This window comes from Grus americana, chromosome 7 (genome assembly GCF_028858705.1).
Source record: "Grus americana isolate bGruAme1 chromosome 7, bGruAme1.mat, whole genome shotgun sequence".
Taxonomy (NCBI): Eukaryota; Metazoa; Chordata; class Aves; order Gruiformes; family Gruidae; genus Grus; species Grus americana.
Window position 1 is genome coordinate 38,421,305 of NC_072858.1, and position 24,923 is coordinate 38,446,227.

Consider the following 24,923-nt stretch of genomic DNA (forward strand, 5'->3'; position numbering starts at 1 on the left):
GCTAGGATCCGGAACAGATTCCTGGCTGGCAGAAGGACGGTTGTGACTCTTGGCAATCTCTTCCCAACGAGGGGACCACCGTTGCTACTGCGTCCTGTGACTGGGGCAGGAAGAACATTGAGCAATCCCTCTGAAGATCAAAACTCCAGGAAAGGTGGTCACGGAAGGAACTTAATTTCAGATTTAGGTAAGCACCTGAGCTGAGCCAAACCTCTTGAGATTCACCACTCACTAGCGAAAACTTAACTTCAGATGTCAAGCTACAAAACTCTCACTTCATTTTTCTCCTTAATTTAGTAAGCTGACACCTACTCACCTCTACCCTAAAGCCAGAAAGCATTCCCCGGGATTTTGCTGATTTAAATATTTAAAAGCTTTTGAAGAGAGAAAAGAGCAAAGAAAAAAAAAAAAAAGACAAACTGAGTATGCAGGCACACGGAGCATGTTAATGAGGTTGCTTCTAAGCTGATAGCCTGTACATTTGCAGACCAGGCAAATGAATAACCTTCCCTTCACATTTGAAAAACTGCTTTTTAACCTGTCTTAAGTCTATTCTGTGTATTTCACTGTACACACAAACACCCCTAAAAAAGACATTCCTGTATTTTCAAACGGCACCAAAATGAAGCGGGACACATTTTCTGACCATGAAGAGAGTCTGCATCACAAACAGATTCTTTTTATGGAGTTCAAAGAGCTATCTGCCTCCATGCATGGATACTAGCTCACTTTATCATACTAATAATAGTAGGTTTGCAGAGAACTTTCCAAAATGGGGAGTAAAAGGGTGTTAGAATTTTCAACTGCCATCAAAGTCATATAAACTTTCTGAACCTAGACAGCACCAAATAACGTCCTTTTGACCTGGAGCATTTCTAATGGGATCCCGCTTTGGCCAAACTCTAAACTGGCTATGACTGGAAGAAAACACAGACCTCAAGGCATTTACAAACTGTAAAAGAGGAAAAGTAATGATAAAGAGGGATCAGTAGATAGTCTGGGTGTAAGGCAGTAAGGTACACTTTATTGAGACTAGGTTTGGGACTGGGTTGGGGTACAACTCACTTACAGGAGCACTGCAAGCAGATTTATCGGCACTTTTCCTTAGGGAGGAAGGAAAATCATTATCTATCAGGAATTTCTGCTGGTTTAATTTCCACTTCTGCTCTTGAATAAAATTGGGAACAAAATCAGACTGTATGACCACGGAGATATCGACAAACAAAACATGGCCACCAGAAGGAAGGAGGCTGTACTGCCAACCGTTACCCCTACTAAACTGCATCTGATTTTTATTATCCTAGTTCAGAAAGTGATGCTGGAAGACTGGAGGGGGTTCAGAGAAAACTGTAAGTGATGAAAGGAATTAAAACATAGCCCAGAGTGCAGAGGTCAAGGAACTTCTCAAGAAAAAAAATATTAAAAGGATGATGTGATCGTAAGCCCAGATCGTGGTGGGAACCAGAAATTAAAAGCATCAATTGGATGCTTCAGTCTAGCACCCGAAGTTATAGTAAAACTCTATGACTGAATCTAGACAAATTAAAAAAAAAGAAAAAAGGCCTTATTTTTGACAGTAAAAATAATTACCCTGCAATAACAACACAAAGGTTGTAGTTTGAACAGTTGCTTTGCTGAAAGACATGCTCAAAGCAGAATTAATTTGGGGATTTCCTATGGTCTTTATTATACGAGGTCAGACTGATTACAGTCATCTTTTCCAACCTATAAACTCTGAATATATGCAGAGCTTTAGTATGCTGTAATTCATCTGTACTAAATTAAGAGCTCAGGAGAAGTCCTTTTTCAATCACAGTCCACCGAGATGGCTCACAGCCATGTGGTTTTTAGGCTGCTGACATGCTGCTTTATACCATCATGGAACAGTCTGGTCTAGTTTTCACCGAGATAAAAAGCAAACACAAAGGTGAAACACATGCAAAAACCTCCAAAAGATAGTGTCTGCTTTAGAAGAGCAGCATGGTTTGCATTTTCATTGTTTTGAATCACATGCAGAACGCTGAAACACAAAAATACAGTTTCTAACAAAATGATTCTACAGGCATATTGATAGATTGGCAGCTGAGTGGATGAGATACTGATTTCGTCTTAGAACCTACTTGCCGCTGGTGATGACTCAGAAAAATAATGTAAAGAGACTACCTTAATTTCAGTTCCTTCCCCATGTACCTTCTGGCTTCTCCTCTTATGCAGGCAGAGAGCAGAGTTACTGCCGGCCCCAAAGCAGCAGCGTGCCAGCGATACCCCACGGAGCTCTGCGAAGGTGCAAAAGCCCAAGCCCCCTATCAAACTGCTCTACTGCAGTGACCAGAGCCGGCCCGCTCACTGGCAACATGCTCTGAGTATCACCACTCAATAAAAAGCCGCCTCCTATGTTTTATGTGACACTGGAGTTTAACTGCTAATTTGGAAGTCAACTGAAAAGGCAAAACAACATCAAATTATGAATATAAGCAGCCTGTCTACTGCTGCTCACCATCGCCTCTAGCAGCTGGAGGCATGGGCCCGTGCGGATCTGCCTGCTCAGCCCACTGGGAGCATTTCCTCGTGGAGGAAATTTACTCATTTACTCATTTCCTGCATGGAGATGTACACCTAGGGCATGGCCTGATGTCGGTGCTTTGGGCTAGGCGCACACCACCTCTCCTCTTTCCCCTTCCCTTTCTTCTCCTCCTTTGGTTTCCACAAAAAAGAAAAGAGAGAGAGACAAGCTTCAAATGGAAACTGCAGAAAGTCTGAAGGTCAACAACTGGAGCACCAAAGCCCTTGCTTGGAGATCACAGAGAAGTTTTGGTACATAGAAAGTAAATTCCTTCAGAGGAACGTAAACTGGAAGCTCCTCCACAGGGTGGACCGAGTATATTGCAAGCTCTCATGGCGACCGTGTCTAGATCACACATATTGGGGCCATACAGCTCACGGGAGTGGACTGAACCCAGGAAAGCTGGGAACCCCCAGCCAGTATGTAGGGAGGCATGTAGGGGCATGCACCAACTGCGTCAGGTAGAGTCCGCAGAAATATAGGAAAAGCAACAGATAATATACTTACTTAAAAAGTTCGTTCCTCATTATAGCTCTGTTTGTTTGTGGGTCAATTGCATAGACCATGAGGTCAGACTTGGTGTAATCCTCTTCAGAGTAGCCATCCCCAAACCTCCGCGCACCAATGGATTCCACCACGACCGTTGCACCAGGAATCTGATCTTGGACATAGCGTTCCAAAATTCTAAAGATGAGATGGAACCAGAAAGCTGCAGTGATTTATTTGCACTGATCAAGACTGACAACAGCCCAAACGAGATACTAATAGACAAAACTCACAGGCTTAGACGGATGGTAACCTTCAGAGCACTTCTAAAAAAAAAATCTCTGCTCAAATATAACCTCTTAAATGCTGAACTCTTGGGAAAAGCTTAGCGGTGTTAGGAGAGGTCATCAGAAATAGTGTCCTTAAGTCTAGCTCTTTGTATTTATGACATCAGTTGAGTTTTAAATGGCTCATGGGAAACACCATCTATATTTCACAAAAAAACCCTGTCATCCTTTTATTAAGCTATATGATTTCAGAACTCTTCAATTCCAGCCTTACACAGGGTGCATACAATAAATTTTCACCCACAAAAACAACTACTTCAACCATTTTCGGTGGGATATTTCATCTGGCCCTTCAATATAGCACAACATCTCAGGTGCCAGAACACCTGCTACTCCAAAGGCATGAGCAAGTTTTACAGCCGTAAGAAAGTTGGAATATCGAGCCGACACCTTTACCACAGGAAAAAAATAAAGTGCAGAAGTTCTACAAGCAGAAGAAAGGTTGATAGAATTCAGTGGCAGATATGGCTGAGATAACAAGGGCGTAACAACAATAAACCAAAACAAATCTGTTCTTCTTCCAAAGAGAAGGATTCATGACAGCTGCCAGAGCACAGAATGGCACGCTCTGCAAATATGTGTATGAATCGCAAGGTGTCGATACACGAGAGAAATGCAATTCTGGGAAATTAAAATGTATTAGAGAAGATGACATTTACTGGTCATTTTATCAATTCTTGTCATGTGACCAATTTTCTTTAACTTAATTACTGAATATTCTTTCCTTTTTTCTTTTTTTTTTTTTTTTGACAACAGAATGTCCACAAACATCTCAGTATGCACTTTTGGAAGCCTTTGTTCTAAATTCAAAATCTCCTATTTTTCTACATTTTTCCATGCAGAACTGTTTATGGGAGAAGTCCTAACATGCGATGTTATTAATAAAATATTCAGAAAGGCAAAGGGAGAACAGCTGTTTGCAGAATGTCCCTCCAAACAAAGGAAAAATACTTGTGCCTATGCCAGGCTGCAATGCCTTCCTCGTGCCTGCAGAAGCACCAAACCAATGGCAAAAGGACCTCACGGAGCACCTGAGATGTTTCTGCACAGATAGCAAGCACACCTGTACCCCAGAGATGGAGAGTTTATGGAATGTTCTAAGCATAACTCACTACCGCTCTAACAAGCTGCTTTAGAAAGGACAAGACCTTAATAAAATAAAATAAAATAAAAAATTCTTTTCCTCCCTGTCTGCTCTGCTGCTCTAGCGGGGCCCATGAAATTTGCTGAGTTCCTGCGGCAGACTGCTGCTCTGTATCTGCTGCGCTGTGCATCCAGTGAAAAAAGGAGGTTTGGAAGTATTACAGCTCAGCGGGATGGCCTTTTGCATGCAACGGGGAGAACTGTTCTGCCATCAAGGACACAGGTGGGGCGGCAGCCAAGGTGGTGGGGACCCCTTCTGCAAGAGTGGATGGAGCCGGAAGGAAAATGGAAAGCTGTTTGGACACTGCCATTGGACACATCCCAGAGAAGACGGGAAGAGTGTCTTTGCACAGAAACTCGCTAGTAGCGTGATGAGGTTTCCAAACTGGGACTGAGAAGGGTTCGGTTAAAGCCCACAGACAGGTTTATAAACAAAGGTGTAAAAGCCAATATCATCAGTACTGGATACAGGAGCAAAGAAGTACGGAGCAAGAAACAAGAGAAGCTGGAACTCTAACCACTCCATCAGAACAATGAGTTCTGGGAAAATACAAGATCATCTGGGCTAATTTATGTGGTCAGAATATCAAATCAAAAAGCAATAGCTGAGCTAGACAGCAAAAGCAAAGGAACAAGAGGGAGCATGCTGCCTGATGTATCAAGGGTGTGGAGGAAGACAAATCTCATTAAAAAAACACCCCAATGACTTTGAGAAGTCATTTGTTTCAAACTGAATCTTTTGCAGTTGCTGAGGTTACATTTTGCTGGGGTTTTTTTTCCCCCTGACACCAGATTTCCAAAGCAATGCTGTCAAAGCTGTATCACCATCTCATAATTTTTCAAGATCAGTGATTCACATTTGTCCATTCAGTTTCTCCGCTCTCTGTGTGAAAGTTTAGCGTGTCCTTAAAATAGAAGCTTTTCTATAAGATCCTGAAAAATCCAAGTCTATCAGACCCAGGTTCTAGCCTAGCAGTGAATATATACTCTTAGTACAGAGCCATTAGGAAAAATAAAAATATAGATCGTCCGACACATTGCTAGTTGACTGGCGTTCTCTAACAACGCTCCTGTTGTTTGCAGATACGGTAAACTCTACTCATCCCTGCTTCTGGCACACACTTAACTGGCAGCCAGGGCGATAACCTGTCACAGAAACTTCCGTAACAATAATTCTCCCAGGTAAAACTTGACAGAACAAATCTGGGATATGCAGATTCCTATAGAAAAACCTCCAAACATTATGTGAATCTAAGTGACTAAAAGAAACCTTGTTTTGCACAAGGATTCAGATAGAATTCTCTTCCAAATACGGAAGAGATTTACCTCCCTAATTAGTACAGAATCATCTCCTGTAGCTGCAGGGGGGATGCTTTTGTTTCCTTGCACAGAACTATTATTTCACCCAAGAGAGAAGCGCCCTGTAAGGTTGGAAGGTTGTCACGTAGGGTCACTTTTAGAAGAATTGGTAACAACATTCCCTTTTCTCAGAAATTCTTGGCATGGCTTCTGCTGGAATTCATTGCCTTTGAGAATATCTTTGTCTAAAACATAATTAAAGTTGAAGAAGAAATAGCATACTATTTTCTGACTATGCAAAATAGGTACATTGCAGCCATTGGCTTTAACTGACATCACAAGAAACACCCCAAAGTATAGTGGAATGACAGCAGTATTTCATCTGAAACACACAAATTGCATGTTTAGGTTGAAATATATAATAAAAATGCACTGAAGACTGAAAAGTAGCAATTAAAGAACGCACTTAAAAATAGGGCAGTTCCCCACAGAGTTAGCTTAAAAAGTCATTCAGCTGAACTTGTGATGCTGAAAATACTGTAGTGTTTTGAAACTCTAAGGAAAGTGGCCACCTGCTTCTAGTACTACTCGCAAGAATCAATTTTTAAAATGCATGCTTTAAGAAGTAACAACAGCGTTTGCAGTTCTACTGAATCTATCAACAAAAGTTTAGCTTAAAATTAGTCTGTCACTTGTTAATGCAACAAGGGTAATTACCATCCTCCCAACAGCGGCGTAGTGACAGGCAGAACCAGCAGCTTAATGGGCGATGAGACTTTCCTGCTGCTCTAACTCCATCTAGCTCAGCAGACGTCATGTAATGAGCAGAAATGCCTCCCAGTGCATCTTCATTACCACTGCCTGCTGGATTCCCATCAGGGACACCAGTGAAAGGAAATGAAGGACAAGAGGATTTTCACTGTCATTGAGGACATAATGTGGCCCTAAATAGCCTGAAAACTCAGAGATGGGTTTTTGTCATCTATAGATGCAAAAGAAATGGAAAGGCAAAAAGACACAGGTATGTTGGCTTGTTGAGCTGTCCCTTGGCTGGTGGCATTCTGCTTCTCAGAGCATTCCTGAAACCCCGAACCCTGGGGTAAGGCCCCACATTCCTGGGGCACACTCAGCGCTACGTCCCTGAGCCGGCACGTGCCCATGAGACATCCTGCCGCGTGGCAGGGCTGAGTTTGCACGGGACTAAACGAAGGCGCGCACCCTGGTACGGCAGCATCGTGCTGCTTACTCCCCACAGCCGCACGAATCTGGCACGCCAGATGCATGCCTCAGCACGGGGGAGATCCTGCTACTGGGAACGATGCAAAGGATCACTTGGAAGCTTCTTTGGAAACTAATGCGGAAGTCCATATCAGTCAGTTAATCCACCTCAAAACACGAGATAAGGAATCAATCGCACGAGAGCCCAGCAGCAATGGCAACCCAAACAGACCAACAGTCATCGTGTAAGACTTGGTAAGTCAGCAGCACGGTTTAACGACCCTCTGTTACCCCTGGCGGAGAAGATGCATGAGACGGCCTGAAAGAGCACCGCAATGTTCCAGTAGTTTTATACCCTCTAAAACAACTGCTAAGTTGTATATATCCTCTGAATCAGCATGCAAACAAAAGAAGCAATTCAATTTGCAGAACATTTTATATCCTCACCAGTACCTGAGTTTAATTACCGCACAATTTTCTTCTCAGAAAATTCTATGGGAAAAAAAATGTTTCAGTTCTCTAGTAATTTGACAGCCTGCTGCATTTCTGTATTTGGCATACAAATATTTTAAGAAATGAAAAAAAAAAAAAAAAAAAAAAAGAATCCATTCTTTCTTTCAGGACTCTGAAATAACTGGTACCATAGACTTGGAGCTACAAGTGCTGAAGACTAGATATCCTGCATAACTTTTGGCTCCTCCACTGAAAATTCTAGCTTCCCAAAATAACTCAGTAATAATAATGGATTTATATTCTAGGCATTTGAAAATGTAAGCGAATTTGGCAACAATGCACCAATGACAGCATTCAGCTCTGCCGGTGCACATCAATACAGACTTTTCAAGTGTTGCAGTTAACCCGAGAGCAACTCTTCAGCCATATTCTGGCTTTGCTAACTTTCTGCAAGGTTAACAATCGACAACTAAACTGCTGGATTTTCAAGGCATAAGGACCAATTCCAGCCCCTCCCACGCCATTAGCAATAGCTTCGGGGGGGTGATGCACTTGGGCCCCAGCTGCCGGCTCCCAGATGCCTTATTACAACATACATGTAGCACAGGGAAGGTTATACTCCTTTATTACAACATACGTGTGCACGGGGAAGGTTACACTCCTTCTCTGGCCTCTGGAGAGGCGCTGAGCTGCTTTGGAGCTGCCAACACAAGTCAAGAAACCCTTACTAGTCAGCTAAGTCAGCCTGCTTTGTGCCACAATGTGGAATTAAAACGCCAGAACTGGGGTTTATTGGCAAGCCTAAGACTATTCCTTCTTTGTAAAATAGCCTTTTGACAAAGATTATGTCTACTTTGATGTCACACACAAGGCATGCACCTAGCAGGAAGGAGCACCACTGAGCCAATTTACTCTGCATGTAACAACATCTAAATTATTTAGAAAATAACCCAGAGACAATGTCTTTGTACATACTTACCCTAGTCCTGTAAAAGCACATTGGATCGCACGCCATAAAGAAAATTTGCTTTCTTACATATTGCTAAAGTTTCTGTTCTTCTTTTTGTGTTCATCCTGTATAATCCTGTCCTCCAAAAAAACCTACATGCGCTCCAACGTTTTCTTTCAGTATCGTTTTTCCCAGTCGCAGAAGGAACATTACGCTACACTCACCCAAAGAGTAATACACAGAGACATCTTGACTTTGACCCAGAAGACGTATCTTCACATCTCAGCACAAAAGGGGTTTTACTGCAATAGTAAGCAATTTTGGAATAAAGCAGAAGTTTACAGCTTTATCTGAGAAGCCATGCACCGCATTATAGTGCTTCAGAGAAAATACATTAACAGAACCCCACTCGGTATTATTGAGAAGAGGGCGGAGGAGGAGATTGCTGAACCAGTGCTTTCCAGCCGGCAGTGGAAGCAGCAAGTGGAAAGGCCAGAGTTGAATAAGCTTCGGTCTCTATTACCCAACTTAATAAAGGTAACATTAATAATTACAGCGGAGGGGGGCTAAGATCAGCTAAGAAATGGAATGGCCTCTGTTAAACACTGTACAAAGTGGTAACTACAGGACATGCATTCTCCAAGCAAAGCCAAATGTACGGTGAATATGAAATATGATGCAGCCAGTTGGTGGGAAATATCCCTCTGATCTCATTCTTTATTTATTTGCTAATTTTGCAATTTTATTTAGAATGAAACAATACAGTGCAAAGAAGTGAAAAGAGAAAAAGGCAGAAGGAAGTGGACCAGAGGGCCAGGAGCAAAATGAACCCATGCAACAGCGTCAGAGAGCGCTGAGGCAAAGAACAAGGCAGGTACAGCAGTACCTGTGAGTAACGAACGTTTAATAACGGGGAGGAAAGTGCATGCTACCTGTGCAGGGTGCTTAATGGCAAGTTCAATGCCACCACCCTAACATGCAAAAAGTCCAGTCACCTGTAATTAGGCTTGATTCAGTAATTATGTACCAAAAATCACAAAGCAAGCAACAGAATGGTACTTCTCCTGTGGAAAAACTAACGAGTCTGAGTGATTTATCACTGCAATACATCCAGCAGGAAAGACACACTCATTTTCTACCAATTCATGGACTGTGGAGAAGAAAAAACACTGGTGCACTAAGGTTGAGTATTTTAATCGAGTGCTTTCCGAGGCACTGCACTTCCAAAGCTGCACCTCTAAGGCCGCCCGTCTGAGAGGCAGCTGCGTCTGCCTTTACTAAAGGTACCAAGAACGCTGGAACCCAGCGACGCCTCAGAACGTCCCATTTCATTACACACAGCCGCATCTTGACAAATCTGCTACATTTCAGAGGCATAACTCGTCCTCCCAACTACTGAACATACCAACATTCTAACAGAAAAGCAAGCAGGAACAAAGAAATAAAATGCAACGGTACACATGAGTGCCACGTAAAGCGCTCCCGTCAGCTGTCCCTTTTAAACGCCACTGACTGGCTTCCGCAACTGCGAGCAGAAAACACCATGTGCGGTATTGGCAACAGCAAAACACACCTCAAGGGAAATCATCCACGTTCTGAAACATTTCCCTGAAGAGAGGACTGTGCATTCCAGCTCCTATATATATTTCCTCATAGACTATGATTATACACAAAATTATATACGATGTACAATGTACATGTGATGTATATTATGATATATAATTTATAGTAATATCTATTTACAATTTAAAGCAATATATATGTTATGTCATTTCTTTTAAGAGGACCACAGTTCCTATGCAGAAAGCAGAGCAGACACTCCTTTGAGAAACAATGACAGTCAACTTTATATATGCGAACTATTAAGTTAGCAGGCTGAACGTTCGTATTCCGAGGCACTCAACTGATACACCTGCCAGGGTCAGCACCTGATTTTACATTTGGATTTTCTGGTTAAAAACTACCTGGTCACTTTTACATTGCTTCAGAGGTTTGAGCAAGGATTTTCTTTAACTCTGGAACTGCTCCATTTGTTTATAAGCATTAAGGTATTAACAGATTGCAGCCTCTAACAGGCCAAAATACTCATGAAGGAAAGTGCCCTGGAATTATTGCATGTGCTATTTCCAGTAATTTTGTCTGGAACAAATAACCTCGAGGGAATAACCTTGATTAAGATACACTTATTAACTCATAAAGCACTTATCTATTGTGGTATCTACGTCCATTTATTAGCAGTATGAGGCGATTCCATCAGACCCTCTTTTCCAATGAAAGATTCCTACACCACTGCTGAGAGATTTTCTTTATATGGAAACTCCGTTCCTCCAGGCTCACTTTTCACTACAGGGAGGAAAGACGAACATGGGACACCTCACCTGATTTCTGAAAGTGAGGAGACAATCCTCCTATCATTCTCCAACGACTCCCAAGCCGTCTGAGTGCAGCTAAATGTGTTTTCTTTACCCACCTCATTGGCTCAGAAACCTCACACAGTGCAAAAAACGTTAACGGGAACACTGAAAGCCAAATGTTTTGGCTAGCTCCAGTTCAGGAAAAAACAGAGTTCCCTGAGCAGTATTATCTCAATTTTGTAGGGTTTAACCCAGATTTTTTAAGAGGAGTGTCTATGGAGTATTCATCAAAGCGCTCATTTAGAGCCACTCCATTATTCCATTTCAGAGAAAATGATTTGCCATCTATAGAAGTGTGTACAGAGGAGTTTAATTCACAAGACATTTCTATTACCTATGGGATGAAACGCAGGTGTCTCTTGGTAACGTGCCTACCTGATTTTAGCTAGAGGTTTATGTTGCAGTCACGTGAAAACCAAAGAACTAAATGCTCTGAGCATGAAGTTGGCTGTTTTATTCTAGTTGAAATGCTGTTCCTTACCCAACAAGTAAGCGCTCTCAAACATTGCCATATTCAAAGAACACAACCGCCGTCTGCCTTTGCCAAGTTTTCTGAAGGAGAGGAACACCCACTGAATTTTCCACTAAGCCTCACTCCATTTTCTCTGTCGTGTCCTGTCCGTAAACGGACCTATCTGAACAGACATAATTAAAGCGGGTAAGAGAAATGGCAAATCTGACATTGATGTGCAGTCCAGGGGACAGGAAAAGCTTGTTGATGAAATTAAAGCAGCTGGAGGAAAACCGAGGCACTCACCGAACGACTGCAAAGGATCATGACACTATCAGAAGCGTCAGCTGAAGACATGCCCCTTGTATCCCTCAAAAAGCCCAAGCTCCTAAGCCAAGGAGATAGCGATGTACTCAATCTTTTCTTCTATGGCATGCTTCCGTTGTTTGGACCATTAACCAACACGCATCTCAGGGCTGTGCTGAGTAAGCCTTTGCAGTGTGGAAGAACTGAATTATAGATTTCTTAATACCTTGTAGCCACTCTCTAGTGAAAATTACAGGCAGCTGGGGAGAATCTGTTACAACTTGTTCTCCAAAGTTGTTTAAATCACTATTTATTTTGTTGTGAAAAATCACTATAATTTCAAAAATGACCCAACTACCCACTTCCCCAAGTACTGCAATTGGTGGTTAAATGTTGTATTTTCGGAGATTAATATTTACTATCACTCCGGTGTCAAAAAATGAGGAGAAAGAGCTGAATAACCTCTGTAGTGACTCAGTTAATGGTATAGTCTTTTTATCTGTTAATGAATTATAAAAAGCCCTCTCATTTTATAAATTAGGGCATTATTTGAAATGGCTGAGAAACATCTTTGGACAAAATACTTCAGCTTCAGAAGGTCTCCAAATTATTTGGTTTCCCTTTGCCTGGGGTAATAACTTCTGTATAAGGCATGAAAAATTACAAATTCCTATTATTTTCATTTTATGTCCCACATTAATTCTTAAAGCCTTTATGAAAACAGGGAGATAGCATTCTTTTAAACTATAGGAGGAAAAGCTAAGAAATCTGAAGCTGGCAATGAAATAAATACATTTCTACAGGAAACAGACAAGCACACGTGCAAAATTCATTTCTGAGACTTTTGCTCTCTGCAAATATTTTCAATAAAGGATGTGACAATTTTAACACAAGCCAATGCAATCCTTTCTTGCAAAGGTTGTCCTTGAAAACCTATCCTTAGAAGTTAGATTCTTATGCTATACTCACTCGGTGGTCTCACCCTGTTCATTAAGGTAAAGCCTTCCCAAGCTAATTTTGAGAATATAAACCTGGCCATCTTTCTTTCTTTTTATACTCATTCAAAAGCTTCTTTCACTGTGAAATGTTTACACATCTGTCAGAGACTTCCATGCACAAGGGCCAGAACAGCATGAAACAAGTCTTAGAAGAATCCAGCCTGGCAGAAAAGAGTTTTTTGGAGCACGGAGACTGAGGAATGTGGCTCTGGGCTGTCTTCCAAGACTGGGGCAGGATATGCCTGCTATTCCTCTGGGATGGTTATGGTACAATTTATTGTTGAGGCACTGAACGTTGCTGGGACCTGCTGGGAGCTGGAGACAAGCTGCTCCAGTGTTTGCAGAGGAGATTTCTGCAGGGATGGTGAAAGGGAAGACACTATCTGCTCTTGCTGTTTTTGCTATGCCACCTGTTGCAGTGTTCCCGCTTTCAGTCCCATGACACGTGTGTCACGGAGTTGATGCTTGTCGTTCAAGCCAGGCTTTTCAAACCACCATGGCAAGAACCGTCTGTACTTTGCTGGTGGCTCCTTTAGCTCCAGGACAGTTCAAAACTGGGAGGATCTCAAACACAGCCTAATCCGGATTAGCATGAGATCTATGCTATGTCCTGTAGAAACACATGGTACGGAACGCGTGTTCATTAACTTCTTCACTCAAGAAAATGGAAGCCCAGGAAGGCTACAAATGACTGTGTGAAGAAAAAAAATCATACTGTGCTATACGCTAAGGTGAACTTGAAGGCTTAGCAAAGCAGAAGCGAACCTTTCCTATTACTGTCACTAAAAGATGTATCAGTTGTCGTCTCTCCGGCCAACACCAACACCTGACACTTTTGGAAAGCTAGATTTTAAGTGTTAAGTGAGCAGACTCCTTTATTGTTCTTAGCTCTAGGAAATGGAGTCCCTGTGAATACAGACTGTTGCCTGAACAACTTAATTAGCGTTTCCAACATTACAATCTATCAAAGCTAACTTACACCTGGCTCAAAACAGAGAGAGAAAAGGGGAACATGTCCTAAATCTCCACAAGCAAATTCATTGATATTTTTTCCTAGCCCAATGAAGACGTAAGCCATTTAGAGACAACACACTTCTTTTTCAGTGATTCTATCATCAGCTCTAAGGTATTTCAATTTCCATGGAGAAGTGACAACAGCCAGGATGGAACAGACTGAGAAATGCCATTCATCACTGATTAAAGTAACAGAAGAGTACAAAGATTGTTTTTAAACTATTTCCTATAGTATTTCCTTTCCCATATTGTCCAATTCATGGTTATATGCCTAATGACACTAAGTGTAGAGAATCGTCCTTGTCTTACAAAAAGAAGCTGAAAGTGAAAACCTGGCTCCTGGAAGCTAATGATGCTGTGGCGTATGAGAGCTATTAAAACATACTTTACCAAAAGGATTTTAGCTGGCTTCCAGTATGATAAAATACTTTGCTTTTACTGCAAAGCAATAATGTTTCCAGTTACACGTCCCCCCCATCACAACATTTTAAACCTTCTAGGCCTGAATAATGACACTCTGTTACCAATTTTTTGCAATTAAAATTTTATGTAATGATGTCAGCAATATTAATTGTACCAGTATAAATTTTCTAAATTCTGCTTTCCCTTACAGCTACGTCACGCAAATAAAACCACAGTGAAGCAAATACAGCCCAGAGACACCACCGCCTCAGCCTTCTGGAGATGCACTTTATTTATGTTACCTGGATTTTGACAGATGCAGGTTCTGTGCTCGGTGTTCGGAGGCTCCACTATGGTCTGTATTAGGGGCAGCTCTGAACCAAGTTTCAGCCTGCAAAGTGGGCAGACGTGGAAGCAAAGAAGTGCTGTACGTCTGCAAGGAGGGGGACATGTGGATTTGGGGGGGGACAGGGGACGGGGGACGACAGTGCTGTCAGTCAGTTGTGCTCCCCATCAAAACATCCGCTTGCTCATTTTCAAGTCTTTTGGCAAAAAAGGAGATCATGGCATAAAGGGAGCACTCCTTGCTGAATCTAAACACAGAAACAGTGAATTGTCTGATATTTGTAGAGTAAATAAATTTATTACCCTATGAGTTGATCTTTGTTTTGTTCCACAAGGGTGGGAGGAACATTAGAGACGATGACTTGCATATCCAACTGATTGACCACAGAGACCTGGAAATAAAAGAGTGAAATTCAATTGGCACTCCCATGCATAACATCCTCCCCACACAAAAAGAATGGAATAATTACTTTCCTGCCTTCATAGCCATGCCCTGATGTACGGATTTCTCATTTTAATTCCAAGTAAGAGAGCTGGGAAATCTTGCTTTGCTGGCAGCCAAAACCAATAAACAGGAGGCAAAGATTTAACTAGAACTGTAATTGCAGGACTGCATCAGAATTATAGATTTTTAAGGGAGGGACCAAGAAACCTGTTCTTCATAGTTTAGACTTACAGAATCATGGATCTCTCGTGGCATATTCAGAATCACTTATGAGCATTTTGGTATTTTTGATGACTTGACAGGAAAATCCAACCTTGGCAATATGCAGTTTGCACCAATGGAAAAGCAAATACCAGATTACTTCAACTAAATCAATGATACTTGGCAAGAAAATCACAAAGGAAATGGTTCATCTATTTTCAAGTCATCAGTGTAAGTTATTTTAATCTCCCCCCTTTTTTAACTTCTCCCTCTATATTGCATAAAACTGTGTGTAATTGTGTGCATTTTACGATTGCACTTTTATTTAAAAGGACAGGAAAAATGCCTCTAATACACTCAATGCTTGTGGGCTTTGTTTAAAAAATAAAATCCAGGATTCCACGAAAGAACCGACTGATGTCAGAAGCAATCTCTCACGTTATCATTTTCTCCAACAAAAGCAACGTAACTCTTCTGTTTCTCAGCCACAGTCAGTGTGCCGAAGGGACTACGCGCATGCATCCCATTCAGCAGATTTGGCAAACTCAGCTTCACATCTCCTGATCTATCTTTATCCCAAGAAAAGGCTGCCTTCCAGTAAAATGACTGCATGCTGCTTCTCCCCTTTTAAATATTTGTGCATTTTGTACTAGTGCGCTCGTCATGAGCGCAGCCAACCTCCCCTCAGGTTGTGAATGGAACAGTTACGTCCCATACTGGTGGAGAAAATAAAACAGTTCTTAAAACTTGGCTCATGTCCATATAGGCATGACAGCAAGCATTACACTCCAAACCTATACTCCCTATAGAGGAGTCTGAAGGTAAATTTGGAAAAGCAGGACAATGTTAAACCCAAGAAATTTAAAAATCGGAGCTAGTGAGGAAAAAACCTCACAACCCTGTAAGCACTTCAGCAGACAAGCCATTATATACTTTCATATCAAACACTGATTCACCATCTTTGAAGCTTAATTCAACTTTAAATATTTAAATGATCTTGAAATGTCATCAGATGCACTCAACAGCACGTACAGATTTCTGTGTAAGAAAAACAGAATTATAATGTACTCAAATTTTAGACTAAGATCATCGAAAGGAGCTCGAAAGCCATGAGCAGTTTAATAGAATTAACTACATTAGCCAATTCCAGCAACCTCTGTGCACCTATGTACTGGGTACTGTATAAATGCAAGGCAAAAAAAGGCAGTAGTTCTTTTGATATTCAAAGAATCACAATTATGACTACTTGTTCATATATAAAAATATGAATAAACACACATTTATGAAAGCTATTCTAAATCAAGGGTGTTGAACAAAAGTCAAGAGAAAGTTAAGGTTTCCATAGTAACATTAATTTGCTTGATATCCACATTTGTAAAGGCTTTAATTTTTCAATTATTAAAAATAGCATTAAGTTGAAGAACCAATTCCATTTAACTACACTGTGAGAAAAGCTGTCGGGAAAAACTGTTCCCTTCCGCTGCAGGAGAGGTGGAAAGATGCTGGGAGCAGAGGTGGAAGGGTGTGGGATAGCAAAGGCTCTTCCTGAGGTACCACCGTCACCGCTCTCTGGAAGCTTTTTGGGACACAGTTACCAGGGATGATCCTGCTCCTTAGAAAGCTTTTGCTATGTCCAGGCTACTGAGCAAAAACACAGCCAGGTCCTGTGATGCTAAACAGCAGGCACCAGCCTAAATTACAGGGCTGGAAGTCAGCATGTGCAGATGTCTCATGTCACTAAGGATCTGAAGAATACATTGCTGAAAACCAGGGAAATTCCAGGTGAAATTAATAAGGTTGCACAACAAACTGAAAGTGTGCAGCAGGAGCAGGGAAAGCATATAATTGTTGATAACCGCCAGCCTGTAAGTGCTATCCCATTGATCCCACACTTCATTCACTAGGCACTTCCCCATTTTCAGATCAAGCAAGGCAGAGCCCACAGTCTTGAGCATTATACGGCACCAACGGATTCCTGGGAGTAGCTTATGCTGAGAGCTGAATGTGGACGGGCCTTGGGACCTCCCCCCCCAAGCCCCAATAAACATTTGATTAAAGATGATGTCACAGTGAACATTCACTATCCATACTTACTAAGTAGCTTTAAGTGCTTACTTGCAGCAAACTTATTTTAAAAATGTCATTTCTTCTTTCTTTCTTTTGTCTCATAGCGGATAAAAAGGCAAATTCCATCACATGGAACCAAACTGTAAATCCACGGATGTCTAACTTGAGCCATCCTGCCAGTGTGAGCCAGCAGGAACAGTCTGCTACCCTTCACATGGACCGTCCCCTACAGCACGAAGACATTTTACCTGTGGGTTTGGCAGCTTCTGGGCTCACAGAGCTGTGCCAGGGCTCTGAGGAAGCGTCCTGACCCCAGTTCTGGAGGACACCTTGCTCTGCTCAGGGTCTTCATGGCACTGGTGTCACCCCACCTCTTCTCTCTAGGCCTCCTCCCAACGCAATCCTATCTTCTCCCCCCACATCTTACTCTTTGGCACGTGAGTAACTAAATTAATTTCCCTTATCTATGTGCACTCCTTGAGCCTGTACTGAAAGGAATTAACACCTCCCGGTCTGAGCACCTGACACCACAGTGACAGCAGGATAAATTCTGTTCAAATCATGAAGCCCAGGAACAGCTTAGTCCAGGTAGAAAGGATCTTCATATACGGATCATCCTCAGTGCAAATCCAAACTCTGATGGTGGGATGGTGTCAGCCTGTAATTGTACCTAGAGCTACTCTAAGCTTTCACGCCTTGTGCAAAAACACTGTACCAGAGTGCTCATCACTCACTCAGACAACCTAAAGATACCTCTATAAATTTATGAGACATACTTCACTTTCTAATTTTAATGTCGATACCTTCTGTCTATATTTTAATATACTATTACTGCATAAATTGCATGAGAATGCCCTATCATTTTGGGAGGTCAAGCATGAGGACATCATACATTATGTTTATTTGCTGAATTCCTGCATAACTCAATATACCGAGTATTATGGCTATCATCTGTATCATTTGACAGTGTTCCCATGAACTAGATAATGTACTTCATCCCTATGACATTATGCTAATATTAATCCAATCCATCAAGTTATATAGGCTTTAAAGAAATTTAGCTTTGATGGTTTCTGTGACTGGACTAAGTCAATGTCCTTTCCTCAGCACAAAAACACAAGCTCAAGGCCTAAAGCTGGTGCCATTTTTGAAACGTTGCTTCCCCAAAAACTTAATGTACAGTCTCAGCCCAAAATTATTCCTTGTCCTTCCAGACAAGAGCAACTAAGATACGGCAACCTCGGCCTTCCCCAGTAAGTCAACTGACTTCCGGCTTTCAGAGACTGCTCAGATATTTGCCTACGCTGCAAGCAGATACACCAGATCTAACTCCGGCCCAGAAGCTACGTACTCAACTTAACACAGAGTACAGCCCAAGTTAGCAAGCTTTCAGCTTGGCTTATTAACTGGGGTTTAATGCCATGCTAAGCCTGCTTCACAGCTTTGATGTGGGAGCTGGCTGCACCTTGGTGACTTAGGGAGGAGGTGGAGATGATCTGCAAATGCTTCTGCCTGACCACGCAGGTATGACCTGCTTTATACTTGTAATGCACAAAACCAGCGCTTTTTTTGCCGCCCTCTGGGTCCCAAAGACACAGAACATGACATAGGTCCATGCTTAATGCAAACAATTAGAATCTGAATTGAACCATTAACAATGGCTCATTGAATAAACAAAATACTGAACATCACATCTAGTGCGGTAACTGAAACCAGTATCTCTGCCATGAAACGTGAGCATATGTTTCAGATGGTCATAAAAGCTTTTCATTTTAAAAAAAAGAAAAAAGCAGCTCGATTTCAGTGACTTAAAAAGATTAAGCACATGCAGTTTTCGGTCTGCCTGGAATTAAACTTTATGCAGTGTTCGAATTTCCTCAGGAATTATTCCATAATGGCTCATACTCACAAGTACTTCTGCTTTGCTGCTCAGTCCTTTTCCATAATTGTCAGTTGCAATGACCTGAAACTTGAAATAGGATCTTCTCATATTTTTGAACAGCATAGCAGTTTTTATTAGCCCTGTGTAAGCTTCAATCACAAAACCTTCTTTACCATCCTTGATTGGAGGAATGATGAGTCTGTATTGCATGGCACTGTAATTCCCAGTGTCTTTATCATCAGCCTAATAGGAAAAAGAAAACAGGCAGAGACAAATAAATATGCATGCAAAGACTCGTTAACCTTGTCCTTTAAGTAAAGTTGCATATTGGTCCAGCAAATTTCTTCCACTCTGAAGTTTAAAACATTAGATCCCAGAGAGCAGACACTACTATTGCTTTAAACGGTTCATTTAACTTTGCTGCATATAGTTTTGCTTTTCCAGCAATTTTTTTCTCCTGTGTTGGCACTAAATTGCTCAAAAAAAAAAAAAAAAAAAAAGAAAAATATAAATGGACTTTTCAAGCCTGCAACAATCTGAACCAGTAAGAACAGTTTAATTCTGAGAAACCACCACTGCCAAATTCTTGTTGACAATATCAAAGAAAAAAAAAAACCCCAGCAACACAATCATAAACTTACACAGCAAGAATGTCCTCCCTCTTAAAGATATTCTGCACCCCCATTGATTGAGCACATAGACTTTTGGAGTCATTGAATCCTTTTTTATTTAATTAAAAAAAAACCAAAAAAGAAAGAAAGAAAGGATGGAGTAGTATTCCCGCAATGCTGCACAACAGACCTGATCTCCAGACGCAGCGCAGGACAGAGCTGCCCCGGCACTCCCCCGTTGCTGCACTGCTGCAGAATCAGGACACAGCCCTGGCATCGATTCGGCAGCCCCAGGGCCGTGGTGTTCCACCTACCTCGTGCCTGACAACCCTGCGTAGCTCCGTTCTGGCCTCTCGAGACCTTCTCCTTTGCACAAATCGTGCTCCTGTTCAAAAGCCATTACCCATTTTCAGATGGGAGTGGTTCTGAGGACCCTTAGAACGTTTTCATGTGCTCTGTCAAGGAAGGGGTCAGCGAGACGGTAGCTAATTACTGCCTGTACATCTGTCCACTCGTTAGGTTTGGGCAGTGCCTCAGCATCTGGGACACTTCAGCATGTATTAGCAGGCTTTTATCGAATATCGGCACGACTTCTTAAAGTCTGCGGCCTAAGCTAATGCTGGAGTAAAAACACTCAACTTCAAAAAGTCACAGGTCTTTGTGTAAACTCCATACTTCACCGTGACTTAAACCCAAAACCAATAATCACGATCCGGCCAGGGTCTATGGCAGCGTGAAGAGTTGCTTACCATGGTACGCAACTGCAGTCTAAAAAAACATTATCTGTGCAAGGTCATTAAGCCTTCAGTAGATGGCTGTTAAGCATCATTGTTTCCTCCCCCCATCAGTGAACAAGGTCTATAAGGTGGAAACTTTTACTAACTCCTATTTTGTCTTTATTTTCTGACAATTTTCAGGGAATGCCAGTAAGGAGATACAGCAAGCGAGTCTATGCAGCACAGCGATTGCCTTGCGCACCACCAAGAGATACCCGTGCCAGACAAACGATCCAGGTACTCAAAACCGGACGTGCTTTCCATGCTACCCCGACTGCCATCAGGCCAGATGGAATAGATATAACTATACAGCGCTCAGGCAATAGTATCTGGGCTGGTTTAGCTAGAGGTAGCAAATGTGTTTCACGCAGCACACCGACGTGCTGCAGAGTTGCGCAAAAGATGAGCTCCCTCGATGACACTGGCTGCCACTCGTCACAGAGACACAGCTGTTTAAAATGGTCCTTGCATCCTTTGGAAATGTTTTGTTTTCCTCTAAATTGACAAAGCTTTATCGGGCTTGGCTACGTAAAGCATAAATATGAAATATGTTAAAGTGCTTTTGTTCTTTAGTTCTCTAGCTTTTTAAAAGGCTTTTAAAATCAGGATTACTACCTCTTGGGTGATCTCAAATCTCTTCATTAGCATTTTTAGGAAAGACAGGGAAGGTTAGAAGCTTTCTGAAATTTATCCTGTTCTGACAGCCAAAAGGTAAAGATACTGGTGAGCTTTTCCAGAGCTCTCCTGCAATCCAACTGGCACGGTTAACTACAACCCCAAAACATCAGGGAGCCAGCAGACCAGAGCTTGACAGGGGGATTTTCAGGACCAGGCTAATTTTTGGCTTTCCTTTTGAGAAGCAAATTGCTGAAGGAACAAGTAAATGAGGAGGCATGCTACATGGCACAAGGAAGGGGCTGTACCTAAATATCAGGTTGATACGCAAGTGCTAAGAGCCATCACTATTTGAGAGCTAAATGTCAGGGCTCAGCACCCAGCTCGAGTCAGGCCTTTTAAGAAGCTCCTGAGTGCCTGAACTGCACAACAGGTTACCTCCACTCCTCCAGCAACCCCACCGACTTCAGCGACCTTATTGGACTCTTACTCCCACCACGGTTTCGTCTCATGTGTTCTCAAATGAGGGTGTTGTGGTGGGATGACCTCGGCCAGCTGCCCGAGGCCACCCCTCCGCACTCTCACTCCCCTCCTCAGCAGGACGGGGGAGAAAGTAAGATAAAAAAGCTCACAGGTTGGGATAAGGACAGGGAGCTTACTTATCAGTTACTGTCACAGGCAAAACAGACTCAACTGGAGGAAAATTAATTGAAATTACAGCCATATAAAATAGATTTGGATGATAGGAAACAAAGACAAAAATTAAATCACCACCTGAGCTGTGCCTGACCATGGGGCTGTTGGAACCATCTGTGCCCGGCCCAGGGCAGCATCTCTCTTCACAGACACCCCTCAGCCCCCGCCTGGGCATGGGCACCCCATACACATCACATCTAAAAATCAAGTATTTCACTTCAAGTACCTGTTCCTAACCAAATGCAAAGGAAATCTTAGAATTACAACTAAAAGATTCCATGCGATTACTCTTACCACTAAAATTACTCTTACTAAAGAAACATTTAAAACCAGCATGATAACAGAAATAAAACATCCTTGAAAATACACAAACTGTAGGTTACAGAGGCATTCAAAGCAGCTTCTTTGGGTGCTTTTTGGATCAATTTTGCCTGTGTGTTCTAGGAGAGCATTACATCCTCCATGTACTCAAAAGAGAGACCAGGAAGCCTCTGTAGTAGCAGGGGATAACACTGGGTACCACCCATCCAGAAGACCACCTACGTGCTGCTTGAGAGACAAGAAGGAAACCTCTTTGGAAACGATTTCATGGTGATGCAGAGCGGCTAACTTTTAAAAATAATCACTTCTTGGCGTCATACCTAACAAATCACTGTGTGCGTGCATCTAAGACCAGGCAAGTACCAGTTGTACAACACAGGTCAGTTTAAAGCCATGAACAACACAGAAAAGATCCGTCTGGCAAAACCCACTGGCTCACCCACATTGAACTTTGTGTGTTGGTCATGATGCTGGGGAGGAAAAAAGGCAATTCCTGTAACCTCCCCGGCATGTGTTTTGGCACAGGTAGTAGAGCACTATCTGGTCTGGCTCCTTTGGGGTCTTCACTGTAGCAAGACAGGATTTACAGCGCCTGGCCAGCTAACTGCCGAAGGCTCTCTGGAGGCACCCTGCGAGATGAGCGCTGCGCCCTTTCAATAAAAAGCCAATTTCTTTGTTAAAATGGATTTATTAGATTGGTTCAGCTGGGTCATAAGCCTATCATTTTTTTAATATTAGCAAACTCTATCTCAATAGAAAGATATGACTTTTAATAGTAGTTTGTTTCAATAATAACAGAAACAAATTTCACCTTTGGTATTTCATGCTTGTGTATTTGTGCAACTAAGGACAAACAAAATTTGGATCCAAATTAGGGTATCAATATTGCAGGCACAGACATGAAATGAAGTCAGCCTTTCTGAACAAACATCACACTAGTGTAGTTGCTTAGAAGTAACGGTATAAGTCTTGCAGCTGGGCTTAATGCTTGAAACTCCTGTGAAAGAGGCATTTTGAAATTTGAAGCATGCAGCCTCTCAAATCCTGCAGTTCAGATGCCCAAAGCTGGTAGACAGGCTACGAGTTAATTTTCAGAAGTTCTGAGAACTCAGTGGCACTCCAGAGAAATCGGTGGCCTCGCTATCATTACAGTTCAGGCTGTTTCCATCCCAGAAACCATCTACACTGCGCAGATGAGCAAAGCCAGGTGCGAAACAGCCTGAGGAACTTGGAAAAATCATCAGATTCTCATTTCAAATATTTTATCTTTGTTGTTTCCATTTCCCCCCCTGCTTTTCACCACTCTCTATACTTTGATCAAACTGTTTGGCTTTGCAGGACCACCAGAGAGAGCTTGTGAGCTGCTGACACTAATGTAGCAACTTCTTTAACACAGAGTAAGGATGTTTGCTATTCTTGTAATTTGTCCTGAAGGTAAATAGTTTTGACACTTCATTAGGAAGAGATATACGACATCTCAAGAGTTGCGTTATGACTGTCAAAGAAGAGAAAGAGCTATACTTAATCTTAATATTACAGCAGTATATCTTCCTTTTGTTATGTGCAAGAAATACAGATGTCTCCTAAATTCTAGTATGATTGAGTACTGATAAATATTTATGATTTCAGGAATTACCGGGCCAAATTCAACCCTCCTGCCCACAGGAATGGAGCTCTGTTGGCATCGCCGTGCATGGCCTCCAGCCCACACTCATCCTCTCCCACAGCGGGAGAGGTGCAACTGCTGGGGCACTCCCTGACCTCACCACAAAAGCCCATTGCATCAGCCAGCTACCAGCTGAAAGAGGCTGCTCCAGGCCCTTATGTTGAGGGTATTTACCACAAAGTCATTAACAGTTATTTCTTATAACTTGATTGGCAGCTCCCTCTCTTGAAGCAAAAAGACCAGTAAGTGTTCTCGGTGACTACATCTGCACGGACTGCCAGTGCAACTCGCAGGAAGTCATTAGAAACGTTAAAATTCCAGGCACTGCAGAGGCAGCGAAGAGATGGACACCGGGTTTGCTCTAAGATAAGCGATGTCTAACTCGGCCCAGCACTGCAGTGGCGATGGGATGACACGTACAGCTGCTCTGCTGCCAGCAAAAAGTGATTTAACACATCAGTTGCCTTAAACTGAGAGGGAGCAGGAGGGTACTTGGTTTGGTTTTCAGCTTTAGGAGAACTGAGAGGGAAAAAAGCATTAGGTCAAGTATGAAAAATATATGGGACTGACCAGAGCTGAGCCAAGCTGCGTGCCTGGAAGACGAGATGAAAATGTATGAGCTGAAAACTAGGAGTGACAGAGACTCCTTCAGCGGGGCCTCTGTAACCAGTTAGTTTGTCCCAGTATATATGTTTTTTCTGGTGTAACTGATTAACACAAGACTTGGGTTGCATTTGAGCCCTTCACGCAGCAGCTGTCCCTAACGGCAATCCAAATATCTCACAGCTAAGAATTTGGTGGGAAGGACGGTAAGTTTGAGAAGCAGTTGCCAGGAGATGCAAAGCTACGGAGTTCTGAGGCAGTCTGTGGCAAAAACAAGCTGAGGGCCATGAGTTCAAAAGTGCTAGAGACAGGTAACAGTGTAAAAGAGCACCGTAGTGAAGAAATACAGGAAAAAAGAAAAAAAAAAAAAAAGACGAAAACTGCAATAGCTATGATAAACTTACTAGCTAAAGTGTCTGTAAATCACAAAGTAAAACCACCTCGAGAACAGTACAACAGCAGATGTGGCTTCAGAACTGAAAATATTCAACAATCTGTAAATTCCTACCGGCAAAAGTGGTCTTGTTCTACGAGCTATTTTGTGTGCCAGCAACTGATTGGGAACAGTTGAACCTGCCATCTGCTTAGTGACACTAAGCTGGGAAGAAGAAAAAAAAACCCCAACAGCCCAGTCCCGTTCCTTTTGCACGCC

At 42.2% G+C, this 24,923-nt stretch overlaps 1 protein-coding gene across 6 annotated transcripts in view; it reads right to left on the reverse strand.

Annotated features, from left to right (window-relative positions):
* The window catches only part of PCDH15 (protocadherin related 15), a 1,027,345-nt gene that overhangs the window by 29,021 nt on the left and 973,401 nt on the right, over window positions 1–24,923 (reverse strand). For all 6 annotated transcript variants that reach the window (XM_054831779.1, XM_054831776.1, XM_054831775.1 and 3 more), the window contains 3 exons: window positions 19,011–19,226; window positions 14,692–14,780; window positions 3,071–3,247 (listed from right to left, as the gene is read on the reverse strand). In XM_054831779.1, coding sequence (XP_054687754.1) covers window positions 3,071–3,247; window positions 14,692–14,780; window positions 19,011–19,226 — 482 coding nt within the window. The remainder of the gene's footprint in view (window positions 1–3,070; window positions 3,248–14,691; window positions 14,781–19,010; window positions 19,227–24,923) is intronic.